General features: G+C 38.2%; 7 protein-coding genes across 7 annotated transcripts; 3 read left to right on the forward strand and 4 right to left on the reverse strand.

The window, feature by feature from the left end:
• The first annotated feature begins 107 nt into the window (after positions 1-107).
• On the forward strand, positions 108-600 carry B0P05DRAFT_535080 (vacuolar transporter chaperone 1). The gene is made up of 2 exons (XM_051577395.1): positions 108-468; positions 534-600. The coding sequence occupies exons 1-2, from the start codon at positions 120-122 to the stop codon at positions 554-556; spliced, it is 372 nt and encodes a 123-aa protein (XP_051436594.1). The 5' UTR covers positions 108-119; the 3' UTR covers positions 557-600.
• A 172-nt stretch (positions 601-772) lies between these two features.
• Positions 773-1,391, reverse strand: B0P05DRAFT_466953 (oligosaccharide biosynthesis protein Alg14 like-domain-containing protein; the record flags this gene model as incomplete). Its single annotated transcript, XM_051574359.1, has 3 exons — positions 773-943; positions 1,099-1,227; positions 1,269-1,391. 3 exons carry the CDS (start codon positions 1,389-1,391, stop codon positions 773-775), a joined length of 423 nt encoding a protein of 140 aa, XP_051436595.1.
• Positions 1,392-1,597: 206 nt separating this feature from the next.
• B0P05DRAFT_535093 (pyridoxal phosphate-dependent transferase) lies at positions 1,598-3,755 on the reverse strand. Its single transcript, XM_051577396.1, has 8 exons — positions 3,262-3,755; positions 3,149-3,213; positions 2,740-3,100; positions 2,482-2,689; positions 2,389-2,438; positions 2,069-2,334; positions 1,866-2,024; positions 1,598-1,816 (listed from the first exon to the last, which is right to left on the reverse strand). Exons 1-8 carry the CDS (start codon positions 3,721-3,723, stop codon positions 1,630-1,632), a joined length of 1,758 nt encoding a protein of 585 aa, XP_051436596.1. The 5' UTR covers positions 3,724-3,755; the 3' UTR covers positions 1,598-1,629.
• Positions 3,756-4,476: 721 nt separating this feature from the next.
• B0P05DRAFT_603034 (kinase-like domain-containing protein) lies at positions 4,477-6,297 on the forward strand. The gene is made up of 5 exons (XM_051583285.1): positions 4,477-4,732; positions 4,791-5,384; positions 5,434-5,713; positions 5,761-5,830; positions 5,880-6,297. Exons 1-5 carry the CDS (start codon positions 4,521-4,523, stop codon positions 6,158-6,160), a joined length of 1,437 nt encoding a protein of 478 aa, XP_051436597.1. The 5' UTR covers positions 4,477-4,520; the 3' UTR covers positions 6,161-6,297.
• B0P05DRAFT_535098 (uncharacterized protein) lies at positions 6,298-8,993 on the forward strand. Its single transcript, XM_051577397.1, has 3 exons — positions 6,298-7,526; positions 7,572-7,772; positions 7,826-8,993. The coding sequence occupies exons 1-3, from the start codon at positions 6,403-6,405 to the stop codon at positions 8,901-8,903; spliced, it is 2,403 nt and encodes an 800-aa protein (XP_051436598.1). The 5' UTR covers positions 6,298-6,402; the 3' UTR covers positions 8,904-8,993.
• A 298-nt stretch (positions 8,994-9,291) lies between these two features.
• On the reverse strand, positions 9,292-9,608 carry B0P05DRAFT_445533 (uncharacterized protein; the record flags this gene model as incomplete). The annotated part of the gene is made up of 2 exons (XM_051573800.1): positions 9,292-9,401; positions 9,449-9,608. Coding segments are annotated over 2 exons (270 nt in total), but the record flags the coding sequence as incomplete, so codon positions are not given.
• Positions 9,609-13,770: 4,162 nt separating this feature from the next.
• Positions 13,771-14,957, reverse strand: B0P05DRAFT_535106 (uncharacterized protein). Its single transcript, XM_051577398.1, has one exon. It carries the CDS (start codon positions 14,935-14,937, stop codon positions 13,840-13,842), a length of 1,098 nt encoding a protein of 365 aa, XP_051436600.1. The 5' UTR covers positions 14,938-14,957; the 3' UTR covers positions 13,771-13,839.
• Positions 14,958-15,046: the final 89 nt, after the last annotated feature.

The following is a 15,046-nucleotide window of genomic DNA, read 5'->3' on the forward strand; positions in this document are numbered from 1 at the left end:
ACAATCCTGACTTAAATCAACAGTCCAATAAAAGCAGAAAAAAGAGCTGAGAAGGAATTTTTTTTCTTTAAAAGAAACGATAGATTTCATCTTTTTCTTTTGTTTCTTTCACTTTCAACATGTCTTCCAACAATTTAGAACCTGTTAATGGTAAGCGTATTGCTCTTCCTGTTCGTGTTGAACCCAAGGTCTTCTTTGCCAATGAACGTACTTTTCTGTCTTGGTTAAACTTCACTGTTGTTCTCGGTGGTTTAGCTATGGGTCTTTTGAACTTTGGTGATCGTATTGGTCGTATGTCTGCTGTCTTGTTTACTGTGATTGCTATGGGTGTCATGCTTTATGCTTTATATACCTTCCATTGGAGAGCTACAAAGATTAGAAATAGAGAAGCAGCTCCTTATGATGATCGTGTTGGTCCTACTGTTTTGTGTATCTTTTTATTGGCTGCTGTCTGTGTCAACTTCTACTGTAAGTCAACAAACGACATCATGCGTGTACCATAAGAATCTAACTTTTTTTTTTCTTTTTTGTAGTACGAATGGGTGGAAAACATTAAGATGCATTCATGCCAACATACACACACACACACACACACACATACGCACACACACACACATATATTCTCTCAACTACTTGTATCATAATACCTATCCAATATCTATATTATTATTTTTTTTTTTTTGGGCAAATAAAGAAAATATTATGCTTGTCTATCAGGGCGGCGTGCTAATCCATATCCAATCAAGTACGCGGAACTGTCCCCACGTGTGCATCAGACTAAGATACCTTTATATTCAGCACGTTCAAAACGGTCACTCAACTCGGGCCATTGTACCAAAAATCGATCCACAAAAGGGTACAAAAGTTTACCGGTCAATGAGAGACTCGACACGCGGGCAAATGATTCGATATAAATGATTTCTATCTTTTTAAGGCCAACTATCTTTGGCTGATGAGATTCAATTCCATAATGGGATGGACTTACTCTGGGTATATAACTTAATAAGCACAGTGGAATACAACTACCAGGTCCATTACAAATAATCTTTGATAAGCATAAGTGAATAGTCTAGATGCTATATCTCATAATTGTTTTACCACATCAGGCCAGGCTTGAATTAAGACTTGAATGGATGTACCTATTGCATAGACAACAGAAAACGGAACAGTCCGCCATGACTGACCTACTTTTCTTGCTCTCGCAATATGACACACATAAAAATCACCCTAATGTACATGAGAGAAAATGTCATCGAGACATTCCTTACCTGATCAAACTGGTCTTGTTCAAGTTGAATAGCCTTGTTTTCACTAAGTATATCATGATGTGCTACTACATATGTTCTGGGTCTATATCGCTTTGGATCCAATCCACGTAAGAGCTGTATCATTTCTGCTGTATGTCCGCCTTTTAACAGTACAATAAATATGTGTAAGGTGCAAATTAAGTTTACCTGATCCCAACACAACCAGTGTTTTGCAACACTCTCTCTTCTGCTTATGTGTTTGAGTAGGCAATACAAGCCATAGACGTGTTAGGAAGACAACAATGACCGAGATCACAACAAAGCTCCACATTAGAAAACAACAACAACAGAAAAAAAAAAAGAAAAAAGAAATTTATGTACATCATTTTTTAAACTTAAGCATAAGAATATCGCCTACTTGACTAATTTGTTCAAGGGCTTTATCAAGGTCCTCTCGCGTATGAGCAGAAGAAATACAGAAACGAGCTCTTGAACTAATGATAGGTGTAGCAGGATAACCAACAACGACAATAGCAATACCACGCTTAAGCATTTCTCGAGAAAAGGCACTAGGCAAATAAGAAATGAATGATTTCATATCGTCTACTTGATACTTACGAAATTTTAGCAGGATTGAAAAGAAGAAGAGGAATGACAGGACTGCCTTCATCACCATACACAATGAATCCCATCTTTCTTAATGCATTAGAAAAGTAACGAGAATTGTCTGCCAAGTTTTGAATACGTTGAACTCCATCGTCTGTACCATCTTCTCCCCTATACAAGTGTGAATAACACCACTTGAGACACAATGAACTTACATAATCACACCCATACTTGAACTCACTTGTTGAATGACAGGTGGAGACATGGCTTCTGCATACAAAAAGGCATGGTTCTTTAATCTCAAATGATCCATGACTGCCTTATCACCAGCAATATAACCACCGGCAGCACCAAATGATTTTGTAAAAGTGCCCATCAGAATATCAACATGCTTTGGACTAATACCATAGAAATCACACACACCACCTCCGTTTTCACCCAAAGCGCCAATAGAATGTGCTTCATCTACATATAGATAAAACTAAGATAATGATAGAAGAAATAAGCATAGATGAATAACACATTCGAAACTTACTTTGTATTGTTGCTTCAGTTTGATCAATTCAGGCAGATTGACAATAGAGCCTAATCTATCGTCAGTAACAAGATCGATAGACATATAAATTACCTTCCATAGAATATAAACCCTCTACAATTACCACAATCTTCTTCCAAGGACGATGGGTTCTTGGCTGACCTTGAGATATCACTTCCCTCAACAGATTCTTCAAGTCAATCATATTATTATGCTTAAACACTCTGACAGAGGCACCTGAAAGACGAACACCAAAGATAATAGAACTATGGTTCAATTCATCACTGATCACTAAACAGCCCTACAACAATAGGAATCAGTTGACTATTTAAGATCCAAGTCTGTACTTGCCTTGTTCACAAGACAAGGAATCGTAGTCGAATTGGTAGCAAATCCCATAGAGACAACAATCGAGTCTTCTTTGCCCACAAATTGAGCCACTTTCTTTTCCAACTGACGATGAATATCCAATGTACCCAATTCCATTCTTGTACTAGCACTTGTGATACCATACTCGCCTACACAGTCCTCTACTTGATCTGCACAAATACCTTGATTTTGAGCAAACCCCAAATAGTTGTATGATGAGAAATTGATCACTTCTTGTTTCTTTCCAGTCAAGCGAAATGTCAAGTTAAAATCGTTGGATTCTCTTTCGAGAATAGTGACTGTTCTACTAGGGACACCAGTAGTGGGTCTATTCCAACAATCTCTATCGAAACCATCAACCTTTCCCCACCTTTTCTTCTTATGTATTTACCTAATACGAATATACATGCGTCTTGTATAGAAAGAATCAAAATCAGACACTAAAGGAGCATATCCCTATCATCCATGGTCAATCACGCCACATATAGTTGTCTTAGATGTTACCTCATTGGTACGAAGATGAGCATATTCTTTACGTTTAAACACTTTACCGAGAATATCACGCAAATGACCAAACAATATCAAGACCAGATAATTTAAATAAGTAGACACAAGTACAAATAAAGGAGCAGCTTCAATCTTTTGTTCAAAATCCTCATATTTTCGTTGAGCTGCTGCAATCGAGTTTCTTCTTTGTGCAGCTGTCAAATTCAATGCCTTTGGATGATCCAGATCAGCTAATAAATCATGTGATGTCTTGGGTACAGGTAAAGCAAGCAGTGTAGGTGGTGGTTTGGCAGGATAGGTGGATGAAACAGAATAAGCTCGACGAGTACGATTCACTAAATTAGAGAATGAAAATGCTCTTTTACGAGTACTGGGTTGAATCCCGTCTATTTGAATGGTTGGGATTTCTTGTTGCTCTTCTAAAATAGGTGGTATCGTAGGCAACTGTTGTGCAGGCATTGGATACAAACAAACAGAAAGAGAAAAAAAAAAAAGAAGAGAAAAAAGCTTGACCTGATTGATCAAAATCCAATAATTAATTATTCTAATCCACCAATCAAAAAGTTTTTATAGGCGTTTCACGAAAAAATAGATAAAGAAAACAAAAACAAAAAACAAAAAAAGAAAAGGACAATAGTGAATACAATATAGACCATAGTCTTGAGATAAATGCAGTCATAGTCAACCATAGGATAGACTCATTTAAGCACAAACTAACAAAAAAAACCACAATTTGTCAAATTAAAAAAAATTTCTATTTAGTTTTCTCAGATATCGCATCCCGATTGAAACTCCTTTGCCTCAAATGAATGAGTAAGGATAATATAGGCAATTGGGTAAAACCTTTTGCAAACTTATAACTCTGTTATCCAATTTTTTGAAATGATAGGCATGGCCTGAACCCATTTACCTTGGCCAGAATAAAGGGAAACTCAAAGTATGGAGGCAAAGTGGCTTGGTAGGCCTACGTATAGCTTACCTTGTATTCACGATGCTATTTGTACTTTATTACTTGTTCTCTTTAGGATGGTTGGTAAGAGTGGTTCTGATTGCTAGCCTTCTTTTTAACATTAAAGAAAATGAAAATCTATATAAAAAACATACAAGAGACCAATCAACTCTGTTTGATATAATAAAATGTAAAAATCATCATAGGGATTGAATGTGACTATTTCCAAATACAATGGGAAATACGGCTTCTCACTTCTTTACAAAAAGAAAAAAAAAAATTTCAATGGTTTGTTTTCGTGTTAACAATGTCAAAAGACAGTGACGATTCTGCCAGTGATTACTCTGACTTAAACTCTTTTCATTCAGATGAAGAGGAAGAAGAAGATATTGATGACTATAAAAAGGGAGGTTATCATCCCGTTTTGATTGGCGATCGCTTTGATAATGGTCGTTATATTGTTGTCCGAAAACTAGGTTGGGGTCATTTCTCTACTGTTTGGCTTGCACTTGATACGCTGTAAGGGAACAAAAAATAGATAAAAAAAAACGAATGGATTTGCTTATAAACAAAAGAGTCCTCAACCATTTGATAGAACCAATGTTCATGTCGCGCTGAAAATTGTGAAATCTGCTAATAGGTATACAGACTCTGCTTTAGAAGAAATCAAGTTACTTGAATGTGTCAAAAAGACAAATCCAGAATCCAGGGGTTATCAACATGTAGCACAATTACTCAATCATTTCTGGCACCATGGTCCTCATGGTAAACATGCTTGTATGACATTTGAAGTCTTGGGCGAAAGTTTACTTTCTTTAATGAAGCGATACAATTACAAGGGCATCCCTCAGCCTATTGTAAAGCGTATAGCAAAACAAGTACTTGAAGGATTAGACTATCTTCACCGGGAATGTGGTATTGTGCATACAGATCTAAAGCCTGAAAATGTGTTGGTATGGATTCCCCATATTGAAGACTATCTGAAACAAGATACAGCTCAAGTGCTGCAGGAAATAAGGCGGCATGAAGCACCAACACTACCACCAGCACCATCCCAGTCTTGGCTAGCTGATGTAGACACACAGGGATTATCTAAATCACAAAAAAAGAGACTAAAGAAAAAGAGAAAGCAAAAAGTATTAGCTGAGGCAAGACAAGAGCCAGATGCAGTGTAAGTCTTCTTGCTTGAGTCTCATGTCATCTAACAAAAAAAAAAAAAGGGATAGCAATGGTTTGAGTGATAAACTCGGTCAACTTGCCATTCAACAAAGCACAAGAGAACCCAAAGTCATGCCCTCTTCTATACTAGATATTACATTGATCATGAATGGTATTGAGGCATTTGATGATATTGTAGTCAAAATTGCAGATTTAGGAAATGCTTGTTGGATGGATGGAGAATATACACATGTCATTCAGACTCGACAATACCGTAGTCCAGAAGTCATTGTGGGTGCCAAATGGACTAATAAAGCAGACATGTGGAGTGCTGCTTGTATGGTAAGCTAAAGAAGCATATTTAGCCATGGTATTGATTTCAGGTATAGATATTTGAACTGTTGACAGGCGAATTCTTATTTGATCCTAGAGCAGGATCAAAATACAACAAAGATGATGGTAATCCTATACAGGACTCACTTGCCATTGACTGAGTCTTCTTTGATAGATCATCTTGCTCAAATACTAGAATTAATGCGCACAGTCCCCAAAATACTAATATCGGGCGGTGAATTCTCTCGGGAGTTCTTTGATAGGTCGGGTAAATTAAAGCATATCAAGAAATTACGTTACAGAAGATTAAGAGACGTGCTTCATGATACGTTTTTAATGCCACCCAAAGATGCAGATGAAGTCAGTGGATTTTTATCGCCTATGCTTGAGATGGACATGGCTAAAAGAGCCTCGGCTAGCATTATGTTGGAACATCCTTGGCTACAAGAAGTGTAATAGAATAAAAATGATGTGCGCCATTGTGGCTAGTAAATAAGCGGCAAATAGGATTGTTATATACGAAATGACCTCATGTTGGCTTAAAATAGCCTATAGGATGACTTTGAATATCATGTAAATCGGACAAATGCGCCATTTTTTTTTCTCTCTCTCTTGCCAAGAAATACCTAGAAAAGGGCATAAAAACAATTGATTTTTTCCCTCTCTTTCTCTTTCTCTTTCTCCTTCTCTTTTGGTCAATGAATTTGAATCCTCAAGAACTTCATTATTTTAAGCGTGAACTCATTGCTCGACAACTCGAGCATGAAATACAAGAACTAAAGCGCTCCAATGATGTATCAAGTTTGGTAAACCCTTCTAGTGAAAATAAACACTATCCATTTCTGCAATACATCAGCAAGCATTTCGTACTTGAATTTCCTTTACTTAAGAACGGGGATGAAAGAGGCTTCTTTAACAAAGTCCAAGCCTTTTTGGATGAATACAGCAAGCTTAAATTAAACAATTATGCACCCAAGAGCTCAAGAGATTCTCAAAGACGCGTCTTGATTTACAAGATTCAGAAATTATTGATTGTTGCTCTCTCGGCCAGTATCAAGACAGTCCAAGGCAAAGAAGAAAGCATTGATCTCTTGTCTGTAGGTTCCAAAGAGACCGAGGAGGATGCATTGGCTACCAAACTCAACATGACTCGACTCGAGAGTGAAGAAGGCTACCTTGAATGGATGGGACTCAATGGCCTTCAACTGAACGTGGTAACTGTGCGCGATGTGAGTCAAGTCAGAACGATTCGTGAACACATCCACTCTGAATTTATTGTCAAGACTGAACTGGTGGTTCAGAACGAACATGGGGTGGAAACAACAGCACCTGTGTTTGTAGCCAAGCGTCATGGACAATTCCGTCAACTCCGGGATGATCTTAAAGCCGCTTATCCTACGCTTGAGTTACCCAATGTTCCTTCCAAGGCACATGATTCTTCTGACAGTAAGCAGTTGCACCGCGAAAAGGATCGTATCATGCTTCGTTTGTTCTTGCGTCGATTGGCTGCTGAATCTCAAGTGGCCAACAGCGAGATCTTCCGCGACTTTTTGTTGAGCAATCCTGTTCAATTGACAGCAGAAGAGCAGAAGGATGCAGAAAACCGTGCCAAGATGGACGAGAATAGAGCACAAGAAGAAAAGCGATTCCGTGAACAAGTAGACAAAAAGATTGTAGAGCTAGATGGTCTATTGAATATGCTGAAGCAACAGATTATGAAACCCAATGGTTTAATTGAGGTGTTTGAGATTATCAAAAAGACAAACACCATCAATCAATTGCCTCCTGAATTACGTAAAGCCATTGAATGGGGTAGAATCAAGTAAGTCAAGGGACATAAAAAAAAAACGATATTAACTTGACTTAGTTTTGCCTTTGTCCTTCATACTCAATTTGTTACCTCTGATCGTTCAGTTGAAAATACTGCTAATTTGAAACGAACTCATTCTTTAATGCCATACCGTGCTATTGCTCAAGTCTTGAAGCTTTCCAATCCATTTTATATGGTCAAGGGTGTCTTGGATCTCTTTTTAGCTCAGCCTTTTGGTGGCAAAAGTTTATTTCAAAGGTAAGAAACAAAGTAAAAAAAAAAAAAAACTATACTCAGTCATTTTAAACAAGAATTGTGTTGGCCAACATGAGTGAAGAAACCAAAGAACTCACAAAAGATATTGAAGACCTTCAAAACAAGATCAACGATCCCCCTCTTTGTCAAAAGATTGCCAATGCAGTCCAGACAGAACTACCTGAAGGTGTCACATTGGACAAGACAACACCCATTACAGAGACACTCGAGATGCTGAAGGACAGCAATATTAAACCTATCTTGACTCCTCAACAAATCTTAAAGGTGGCCTTTGCCAATCAACCAGGCAAGGTTGAGTCCCGTGAGCTTGTTGAAAACCTGTACAAGTTGTGGGTTCTTTATGCTCGTAAACAAGAACAAGAGCTCTTGATGGCCCTTGTCTTCCAAGGCGTAACAGGTGAAATCACCAAGGATTTGTTTGCCATCTTTTATGAACCTTTGGCTCAAGTCTACAAGGCTGCCAATATTGGTGATACTATTGGTCATGTATCTGGCTTCATCAACGATTTGATTGAAGTGATTGATAAATTAAATGTAGAAGACGTATCTCATACTGCTCAACCTTTTATTGACCTGGTCCAACGCCATGAAGAAGAATTCTATCAATTTGTTCACAATGTCCATGCTCAAGACCAATCCAAATTGTTTGATAGTCTATTGGGCTATGTCAACTCTCTGTTTAGTTTTGTATCGAACGGTATTCCTACACGTATTGATATTGAACAAATCGTATCTGAAGCCGGAATTTCTGATGCTGAATACCCTGAACTAAAGAAGGAAATTAATGCTATCTGCGACTATCACCTCGAGCGCAAAAAAAGACATTTGGAGCGTAAACGACAAAAGATGATGTCCACCAACGATGTTGCAGACAGTCAAGAGATGTTTGAATTCTTACCTGAAAACAAAGAAGTCATGAGTGTGTTTAATGACATGGCAGACATTGATTATGATAGTGAAGATGATGAACGTTCTATTACCAGTGGTAACAGCAGTAGTAGTAGTAGTAGTAGCCTTGCTGCTCATGAAATGACCTTACGCCCACCTACTCTTCATATTGTACCCAAAGTCTCTCCCATTTTTGTTGAACATGTAAAGAAAATCATGTATTAAGAAAAGTATGATTATATTGTGCAAGTTACCAAGACATACTTGGTTTGTCTGTAATGCCTTTTAACAATAAAGACCTCAAATATTTCCAACGATCATAACAAAGACGTGCAGAGTGTCTACCGTTAAATCGCACTTCAAGTTCAGACCAACCACCCGCATATAAATGATGGAGAACATGGTTCAACAAGATCATATCATCTTCATGCGTCCATGGTTCATAACCCCGAATGTCTTGTTCGTATTTAGACGGTGGAGGTAGTTTTGCAGGCAATGAATTCCTTTTTACAGGAGGTTCAAGTACGCCTTGCTCTGATATTCGCATCTGATCAATGATGTTGTTTATTGCTGTCGTTTGTGCATCTTTCTCAAACCAAACTGAGCTTTTCCTATGCTTCTTTTTCTTTTTAAAAGTTCGTTTTGGCTGTTCTTCCTGATCGTCATCGTCTGTATTGATTATTTCACCATTTTCATCATATTCTACTATCAGTTTCTGTCTTACTATGAAACAAGTAAGTAAACAAAAGTAGTGTCTACTCAAGTATTACTCTTGTTGGGTATCTTTTTAGGAATACAAGGTGTACCCGTTCGTCGATAGTTTAAAATGATGTTACGAACAGCGGTTCTTGAAAGTCCTGATATGCGAGCAACATGCTTTTCAGAAGCTCCCGCTTGAAAAGCTCCGACTATCAACCATCGTTTCGCTTCTGCCGTATCTCTTTTTTTCCTTAAAGTCATTTAAAGAAAAGAAGAAGAAAAAAAAGAAAAAAGAGAGAAATGACCTTGACCAAATATGGAGAGAATTGCTTGATTTTATTGGGTCGTGATGATATGCACAAAATTTAAAAAAAGAAAAAAAGTCTATTCTACCTGATTGACTAAACCAAGGCAGTCTGTTCCTGGTTGCATATAAACAAAAGTCATTCTTGATTCCATTCATAGGAAGACGGGTTTATCTGACCTTAGAGATCGGAATGCCTCAAGAGCCAATAGTTAGAAAAACATCATAGTGTTTCTTTTAAAATAAGGCATTCTATAAGCCCTCATCAAGTTACCTTCTCTCTTGCATTCTTGCTGGTAGCTTAATCAAAAGCTGATTGTGGTTTGCAAGTATTGGTAAATGATCTTCAAAATAGAGGGTAAAGAAAAATGAAGTTTGAAACTTCGAACTTTCTTTCCTGCAAGTCATCTATTATTGGTTACTCTCTTCAGCCCTAAAAATGTTATTTATTATAGCAAACTTTAATTTCATATACTCTGTGCACTGAATGATGCAGAAGTAAGCACCCATTTACTATCTGATATGTACTGAAAAGGGCTGATTACAGTATATCACAAACTTTGAATGCAGATTTGAAGACAATGCTCAAATGAACTCATCATTTTTGCCTTAGTAAAGTCGCTTTCTTTTTGTTGGAAGTACTTGGATATGACTTTTCCTCATTTCAGTTGAATTGGACCTACATTAGGGTCATTCTCCGAGCTCTTGGATCCTCCATGGGTCAAAAAACGAATTTCATGTAACAGTCAGACCAATTGTACCATTCGATCCCAGAACTCAAACAAACATGTTTTAAATGAAAAAAGAGGCCGTTTTAGTAATCTGGTTGTCGAGTAATGGGACATCAAAGATTGGCATGTTTAAGCAGTATTTTGAGCGTTTTTGCTTTAGATGTCATATAAAATGTGCTATCTATGGACTTTTAAAAATATCTTATATTACTTTGGATGCCAAAGAACATAGAAAAATAGAAATATAATGTAAATATGGGAGCAAATTTTTTTTTTGTAGTTGGATTTTATTTACAAAATTATTGATTAGTCGGGTTCCAATAGGATTTCCAGATATTCCATTGAGCTATCGCAATGATAGATACAAGCTTGGAGCGGTTTGTAATGGCAGGAGGAAAGGCTTGAAGAGTGAGGACCTTGTGGAGGGAGGAAGGAGTAAAGTACACCACAGGGTATTAGCAGTTCAGTATTTCCAACCAAATACTCCACTTGGTAGAGCAGTGGGCTATGAAATGATCATACGATTCCGGTTGTAATTTGCACAGACGACAGACAGGAGTAGAGACAGTACCAATCTTGAAAATTTCGGACGCAGTTGGCAGTTTCTTGTGAAGCACACGATGTCTTGTGAAGCACACGATGCCACAGTGTTCTAGCCTGAGGGAGCATTGGAGTCCTCCAAAACAGAGAGAGCGAAGTACGAGAAGCCTTTATTTGAGATCCAGCTTTATATTCATAAGGATGCAGGCAGAAATCCCTAGAAGAGAAAGAGCGCCACAATCTTGTGTCAGTTAATTGCTTGGTCAAAGCATCATAGACAGAGACAGTAGATGGTGTCACATCTTGTGTAATATATTGCCACAGGAAAGATTGAAGTTTTACTGTTCGTCTGCGAAGAACGTCTATAAAGAGTTGATGGCACAATCCTGGTAATGTCCCATATTCATGGCGAACCTTCAGGTGTAACCGGTTACTCTGTTCGTCAAAGAGGAAGAAGAGAGATGCTGGTACTTTTGAATGTCGATGAAGCCAGTGGTTCTGAGGTACCTCTTGAAACATGTTAATCAGCGGAAAGTAAATCAAGTTGGCTAGAGGCACATTATCAAGCTTGAAATCGATACCAAAGTAATCAAAGGCAGCATAATACCATTGACAACTGAAGTGGGATGACAAAGATCATGAGGGCGAAGAGTTCTAGAGAAAAAGGGTAGCAATGTATTGTCAGCATCCGGAGACATGATGCCAAAGTGTTCTGTCATAAGCACTCGGAGCTGAGGTGTTAGATTAGACGAACTAAACAGAATAAAGACCCATCTCATCTGCAGCACCAAGTATTGTGTGATAGGGTTGAGAGCTCCTACACCACCTTGATTCTTGGGGAGACATAACTGGTCAAAAGAAACATAAGGAAACTTCTTTTGCCACACGTAAGCATAGATAATCGAACGAAGTTCATTCAGAAATCGCTTAGTAGGCGCAAACAACCGCAAGCAGTACCAAATTTTGGATAAAATCAAAGTGTTGGCAACGGTAGCTCTTCCTTGAAGCGAGAGGTGACGCTGAGAGTAACCATGAACCCGTGTACGCACTTGTTCCAATAACATATCCTGAACATGATTCCGTTGAGAATTTGTGTATGGCATATAAAAGCCAAGGTATTGAAAAGCAGAAGGGGAATGATGGTAGTAGTATGTTTTGATATCATGACTCAAAAGCAATGATTCCCAAGATCCTGACTTGACTCCACTCAGTGAGAAAGCTTCCGTCTTGTGCTTGTTAAATCTTGCATTTGATACAGCACTATACTTAGTCAAGTGATGTTGGAGACGCATAAAATCGGTGGCATCCTTGACAAACACACAGATATCATCAGCATATGCGATGCACTTGATCTGTTGAAACGTAGTGCCCATTGTCGGGACATATCTTTGGTATGTAGGGTCTTGCTGGATTGAAAGAATCAGCGGCTCCAAAGCGATGTTGAACAATAAAGGGGACGCACCTTGATGATGTTCATATCTTGCTTGTTGTAGAACCAAATGGACGTACATCCCATTTTCGCCAATAAAACGTCCTTGGATGAAGCCCTTTTGAAGCGGGTTGATAATTCGATTCATTATAGGAGCTAGACGTTGGGTAATGAGCCTTGTGAAAATTTTACCATCACAGTTGATCAATGAAATTGGTCTCCAATTTTTCAATTTTGACAAATCACCTTTCTTGGGTAGCAAGCGCACTCTGATTTCCTTCCATGATTGAGGGAAAATTTCTTTTGTCATGGCATCATTGTATACCGGGAGTATCAGGGGCTTCAAACAAGGAAAACCAAACAAGAGTTGAAGGTATATATACCCTAGTCCATCACTACCTGGGCTACTTTGTTTTGGGCTACGCTTTGTCATTCTGACAATATCCTCCCAATCAAATTCCATTTGAAGCAGATTTGCTTCATCCTGATCAACCTTATTTGGAAAGTGAATGTTACCTAAATACTCTTGTATTTGATTTATAGGTACTGCATCAATCGAATATAGATCTTTATAAGACCATTGTACAATATTCCGCATTGTCGATTTGGTGGTATGTACAATTCTTGGCGTTTCGGAATTGCTATCCTTGAAGCCAGACATATATTGTTGGGCTGTTCGACTCTGATATATTTTTTTAGAGTACCCAGCATTGCACTCACCATTCTCTTGCCAGCGAAGACCAGCCTTTAGAATAGCTATTTCGGCCAGTTCTTGTTGTAGTATCTGTAGCTCATTGTCAATAGGTGGAATTACCAAGCGTTGAACGTCTGGCAGAGGCTTTGTGCGTAGTAAACGATTGCGTTCCTTTTCTAAAGCACGAATTCTCTTAGTACGCCAATCGACGTAATCCACTGAATATCCTCTAATGATTGACTTGTGCAATGAAATAAAACTTCGATACAGCCAAAAAAAAAACCACAAAGAAAAATCATTAGTTTTTCTTTTTTTAAAGCAATGATCAAAAGTTGCAAGCATTTTTCAAAAGTCATAGTTATAGATGCCACCTATGGAGTCAATACCTTCAGTTAGTGTTTATGATATAAATAGTTTTGGGAATATAACTTTTGCTACTTTTCTAGTCACATACATTTGGATATACAGCGAAAGAGAGCCTAATTAAAAATAGCTTTTGGAAACATAGGGTGATGCTTTAAACAATCTCTTCAAAAGCACTGTTTTCATAACAGACAAATGCCAAACTCGTATCAATCAACTAACACAACAAAGTTCTTTGCCTGTGATATTTGGCAATCTGTCCGTTTTTCAGATAAATAAAACTAAGAAATAAAGAACACTACACTTGGCATATTAATTTAAGCTTTGAACGATGAATTTTTACAATTGATGTATTTTATTTATGTAGTCTATAGTAATTTACAGAGAAAAAAAGTCTATACTTAGTTCTTGGTATCGTAGAAAGGATAATCGGTGTAACCGGCAGCATCATTAGTGTAGAAGGTAGAACGATCATACTTGTTGAGTTCCCAGCCATTGCGGATACGTTCAGGGAGATCAGGGTTGGCAATGAAAGCACGGCCAAAAGCAATCAAGTTGCCAGTCTTTTCAGCAACATCAATAGCATGAGGGACGTTGGTAGAGAAACCACTGGCAGTGATGAAAGGACCCTTCCAAATTTGACGGTAAGGTTCAAGAGTATCCACATTGTTAGCTTCATCGTTAAAGAAGTTGGCACGGGCTTCAATGAAGTGAAGATAAGCCAAATCAGGATGGCTCTTTTGAAGTTGAGAGGTCAAGTAGCTCCAGGTTTCAACAACAGTTTCATCTTCCATATCTTGGAACTTACCACCAGGGGAGAAACGAATAGCAGTACGCTCAGCACCAACAGCATCAACAACAGCATCAACAACTTCAAGAGGGAAACGAGCTCTGTTTTCAATGGATCCACCATAGGCATCAGTACGCTTGTTGGAGCTTGTGTTGATGAATTGGTCGAGGAGATAACCGTTAGCACTGTGAATTTCAACACCATCAAAACCAGCTTCAATAGCATTCAAAGCAGCTTGGCGGTAGTCTTGGACAATAGCCTTGATTTCATCAACAGTAAGAGGACGAGGAGCTTCATAGTCTCTACCTAACATGCTCTTGCCAGAGATAGGGATGTCAGAAGCAGAAACGATTTGTTCACCATTAGGGTTAAATTCAGAAGAACCAGCACGACCAATGTGCCAGAGTTGCAAGTAAATGACACCCTTCTTTTCATGAACAGCGCTGGTGACCTTCTTCCATGCTTCAATTTGTTCCTTGGTGTAGATACCAGGAGCTCTGTAGTAGCTGCCGGCAAGACGACTGATGAAGGTAGCTTCAGTAATCAAAAGACCGCCTTCAGAAGCTCTTTGCTTGTAGTGTTCGACTTGGAGATCAGTGGGAACAGCTTCAGGAGTGGCTCTGAAACGAGTCAAGGGAGCAAGAACAACACGGTGCTTAAGTTCTTGGTTACCAATCTTGGTAGGAGTGAAGAGGGCTTGAATAGACATTTTTAATGAATTCAATTAAATATGCTTTTTATTTTTTTTTTAAATGCATCCCTTTTTATATGTTGTCAAATTTGCTTTGATTATTAATTATTTCGGATCTTTAATTTAC

The sequence above is a fragment of the Gilbertella persicaria genome, assembly GCF_025201335.1.
Source record: "Gilbertella persicaria strain CBS 190.32 chromosome Unknown B0P05scaffold_12, whole genome shotgun sequence".
In the NCBI taxonomy this organism is placed as follows: domain Eukaryota; kingdom Fungi; phylum Mucoromycota; class Mucoromycetes; order Mucorales; family Choanephoraceae; genus Gilbertella; species Gilbertella persicaria.

Coding starts and splice junctions, on each gene's coding strand:
- B0P05DRAFT_535080 (XM_051577395.1), top strand. CDS start 120: ATGTCTTCCAACAATTTAGAACCTGTTAATGGTAAGCGTATTGCTCTT. Junction 469..533: donor TGTCTGTGTCAACTTCTACT/GTAAGTCAACAA, acceptor TCTTTTTTGTAG/TACGAATGGGTGGAAAACAT.
- B0P05DRAFT_535093 (XM_051577396.1), bottom strand. CDS start 3,723: ATGCCTGCACAACAGTTGCCTACGATACCACCTATTTTAGAAGAGCAA. Junction 3,214..3,261: donor CTCATCTTCGTACCAATGAG/GTAACATCTAAG, acceptor CATGGATGATAG/GGATATGCTCCTTTAGTGTC. Junction 2,690..2,739: donor TTCCTTGTCTTGTGAACAAG/GCAAGTACAGAC, acceptor CTATTGTTGTAG/GGCTGTTTAGTGATCAGTGA.
- B0P05DRAFT_603034 (XM_051583285.1), top strand. CDS start 4,521: ATGTCAAAAGACAGTGACGATTCTGCCAGTGATTACTCTGACTTAAAC. Junction 5,714..5,760: donor TGTGGAGTGCTGCTTGTATG/GTAAGCTAAAGA, acceptor TTTCAGGTATAG/ATATTTGAACTGTTGACAGG. Junction 5,831..5,879: donor AAAATACAACAAAGATGATG/GTAATCCTATAC, acceptor CTTCTTTGATAG/ATCATCTTGCTCAAATACTA.
- B0P05DRAFT_535098 (XM_051577397.1), top strand. CDS start 6,403: ATGAATTTGAATCCTCAAGAACTTCATTATTTTAAGCGTGAACTCATT. Junction 7,527..7,571: donor ATTGAATGGGGTAGAATCAA/GTAAGTCAAGGG, acceptor AACTTGACTTAG/TTTTGCCTTTGTCCTTCATA. Junction 7,773..7,825: donor GGCAAAAGTTTATTTCAAAG/GTAAGAAACAAA, acceptor ATTTTAAACAAG/AATTGTGTTGGCCAACATGA.
- B0P05DRAFT_535106 (XM_051577398.1), bottom strand. CDS start 14,937: ATGTCTATTCAAGCCCTCTTCACTCCTACCAAGATTGGTAACCAAGAA.